Genomic DNA, 3770 nt, shown 5'->3' on the forward strand with positions numbered 1-3770 from the left:
TTATTTATTTATTTTTTTTTGTGATGCCAGGGATCGAACTCGAGTCCTTGCACTTGCAAGGCAGGCCACCGAAACGCTGAGCTAAATCCCTGGCCCAGTGAGTGGTGGGTCTTTTGGAGGATGCCTGCCCAGCACAGATCCCAGGACAATAGCAATATGAAAGACACACCTGCCATGCGTGTGCCAGAGAACACCTACAGCCCTATTTCTGGGGTTGAAAGGGAAATCATGGCTTGTTTCTAAGTGTTCAAGTTAATGAATTTGTGTCTGCAGAAATCTACACTTGTTGGCTACTCCATGAGGCTCCCAAATAACTTTGGGCCTGTCTGTAGAAGTGGTGGAAAAAAGTATGAACTTTGGAAGCAGAACTTTTCCTAAGTGAGAAGACTATTACCAAACTAGTGGAAGAAATTAACTTCATTGGCTCAAAGGTAAACAGATGACAGAACAGTCAATCAGAAAGGTAGTCTTAGAAAAACAAAGAAAGCAAAACTGAGTTTTTATTTGTCTTCAACGCTTACTAAATAAACCCTATACCAGTCCACCCACCTTGACACTGTTGAAAAAGAAAATCTTGTAATAAAATAACAATTTGAGGATTTATCTGTTGATTTCCCACTTAAATTCTACTAATGACATTAGTAACACTATCACTAACCTAGAGAATCATATAAGCACATAAAATAAATTAATATGAAGGAAAAATATGCTGCAAAATGTGAAGAGGGAGTCACTTGTTCAATATGTGTAACATCCAATACTAATCCATCTATTCATACGTAGGTGAACATAACATAATAAACATAATAAAATGTTCCAGGCAAATTGGACATTTATAACAATTTCTATCTTCCTGGGACTTTCCCACTACCCCAAATTTGAGGTCATTGTATTTATGCTGTGTCTGCTAATGTACCTGTTTGCCTTGCTGGGCAACATAATTCTGATCTCCGTCACCACCCCGGATTTCCACCTGCACACCCCTACGTACTTCTTCCTCAGCAACCTCTCCTTTCTGGACATCTGGTATACCTCTTCCGTTCTCACTGCAGCAGTAGGAAATTTTCTGGGAGAAACAGCATCTCATTCTCAGGATGTGCTTCTCAGATGTACTTCTCTCTTGCCATGCGCTCCACTGAGTGTGTGCTCCTCTCTATGATGGCCAACAATCTGTATGTGGCCATCTTCTACCCCCTGAGAAACCCTATCATTATGAACAGGAGTGTCTGTGTGCAGATTGCTGTTGGCCCCTGGGTGACAGGATACCTCACAGCCCTGGTGGAGACAGTGGCTGTACTGCAGCTGTCTTTCTGTGGAAACAGCATCATCAATCATTTCATGTGTGAAATTCTGTTGATCTTGAAACTAGTAGCCACTTCCACGGCACAGTGATCAGTGTGTTTCTTCTGCCCATGCCGATGCTACTCATTTATATCTCCTATGCCTTTATTCTCTCCAGCATCCAGAGAGTCTGCTCAGTAGATGGCAAATTAAAGCCTTTTCGACATGTACAGCCCACCTGACCATTGTGGTTCTATTCTGTGGGACAGCTCTCTCCATGTTACCTGAAGCCCTCAGAAGTGAATCCACAGGAAACAGATAAATTTATGGTTTTGGTATATGCTGCATTCGCCTCCACGTTGAATCCTATTATCTATAGTTTATAGAACAAAGAGGTAAAACTGGCTGTGAAAAATGTGCTGATTAAAAAATCCTTTTAGTCAGTAGCACGGGAACTAGCAGATAGAATCAACAACTGGGATCTCATCTTACTAAAAAGCTTCTGTACTTCAAAAGAAACCATCAGCAGAACTAAGAGACAATCTACAATGTGGGAAAAAAATTTTACCAGCTGTTCCTCAGACAAAGGACTATTATCAAGGATATATAAAGAACTCAAAACAATCAGTCCCCCAAATATAAAGATCCAATTCAAAAATGGGCATCCGAAATGAACAGACATTTCTCAGACAAAGAAGTAAAAGCAGCAAGAAAATATATGAAAAAATGTTCCACATCACTGGTCATTTGAGAGATGCAGATGAAAACAACACTGAGATTCCACCTCACCCCACAAAGAATGGCTGCTATCAAGAAATCACACAATAACAAATGTTGGCGGGGTTGTGGGGAGAAAGGAACCCTTTTCCATTGTTGGTGGGAGTGCAGACTAGTGCAACCACTATGGAAATCAATATGGAGATACCTCAAAGAGCTTGGACTGGAGGTTCCATTTGACCCAGCCATCCCTCTGCTGGGTATCTTTCCAAGAGAACTAAAAGAATCATATCACAGAGAAGTATGTGCACCCATGTTTATAGCAGCACAGTTTGTAATAGCTAAATATTGGAAACAGCCTATTTGCCCATCCGTTGGAAACTGGATAAAGAAGTTGTGGTTTTTCTATAAAATGGAATATTACTCAGCCATAAAGAACGAGAAAATAGATTCATTCATAGGAAAATGGATACATATTGAAGATATACTCCTAAGTGAAATAAATAAGTCACACATGTGTAAATACCGAATAGTTTACCTGGTGTGAATAATCTGCAACAATGTCTAAGATTCTAATAAGATTACTGACATTTAAAAATGGGTAGAAAGGATCTAAAGGTGTAGGGAAGGTGGGATGGGTAGGGGAAGAGTAAAAAGGGAAAAGAAAAAAATGTGAGAGAATGAAAAGATGGAAATAAAGTAAATAAGTCACACATGTGTAAATACCGAATAGTTTACCTGGTGTGAATAATCTGCAACAATGTCTAAGATTCTAATAAGATTACTGACATTTAAAAATGGGTAGAAAGGATCTAAAGGTGTAGGGAAGGTGGGATGGGTAGGGGAAGAGTAAAAAGGGAAAAGAAAAAAATGTGAGAGAATGAAAAGATGGAAATAAAGTGTTTGTAGATGGGTAGGGGAGGAGGGGGTGAAGGGAGGGCAGAGGTAAGGGGAAAAAATGAGAATCAAGACTTGTCATGTAGAGGTACAAGATCCCAACAATGAATGTAACTGTATATCCCTAAAATGTACCAATAAACTCAATTAAAGCTGAAAAAAAAATCCTTTTAGTACTGTCTTAAGTTCCACCCTCAAACGTTGTTAGAATATACATACTCATTTCAACAGTCTCCAACATTATCTGGAAAATTGCATAATAACAATATAAACTAAAACTCTGGAAAATACTCAATTTCATTGGGCAGTCACCCATGTTTTCTGTATTAATGAACCATTTACAAAGAACTTTGGTCCAGGAAAATAGTTAATACTAAAATTAGACAATTGCTCATTGTTTTATATGTGACTTGCTAGATGAGTGTAGAGTACAGTAGTGGCATTCCATGAAAATAGCCAACATAACAAGAATGTGGAATTTTGAGCCCAGTAAATTTTGAAACAATTAGTTCTCAATAATATGCAATTGTCTTTGAATTTAAGAAGAAATCTTTATTTTTAAATTAATTATATATATATATTTTTTTTTCAAAACCAGAAAACACCATCGATTAAGAATTCCTCATAATTTCAATAACATTGAAATGTGAAAAAATATTATTCTAGATTGATGAGAAATAATTTGTTTATTTGGGATGTGTATGTGGTTATGAATAATTATCTGTACATGTGCAAAATATCATAAGTGTAACATTACAATCCTATGTATGAGGTAGAGTAGAAAGTGACAAACTGAAGATCTTAAAGTATCTGTGAGTTTAAGATCACAATGCTCTCATACTGTACCTTTATGTCTTGGTGAATTCGTCAACACT

At 37.6% G+C, this 3770-nt stretch overlaps 1 protein-coding gene across 1 annotated transcript; it reads left to right on the forward strand.

Annotated features, from left to right (window-relative positions):
* The first annotated feature begins 811 nt into the window (after positions 1 to 811).
* LOC104855544 (olfactory receptor 13F1) lies at positions 812 to 1721 on the forward strand. Its single transcript, XM_010614427.1, is given in 5 exon segments — positions 812 to 1064; positions 1067 to 1384; positions 1387 to 1488; positions 1491 to 1561; positions 1563 to 1721. Coding segments are annotated over 5 exon segments (903 nt in total).
* The last annotated feature ends 2049 nt before the right edge of the window (positions 1722 to 3770 follow it).

Source organism: Fukomys damarensis, unplaced genomic scaffold, assembly GCF_012274545.1.
Source record: "Fukomys damarensis isolate Sample0158 unplaced genomic scaffold, DMR_v1.0_HiC HiC_scaffold_36, whole genome shotgun sequence".
Lineage (NCBI taxonomy): Eukaryota > Metazoa > Chordata > Mammalia > Rodentia > Bathyergidae > Fukomys > Fukomys damarensis.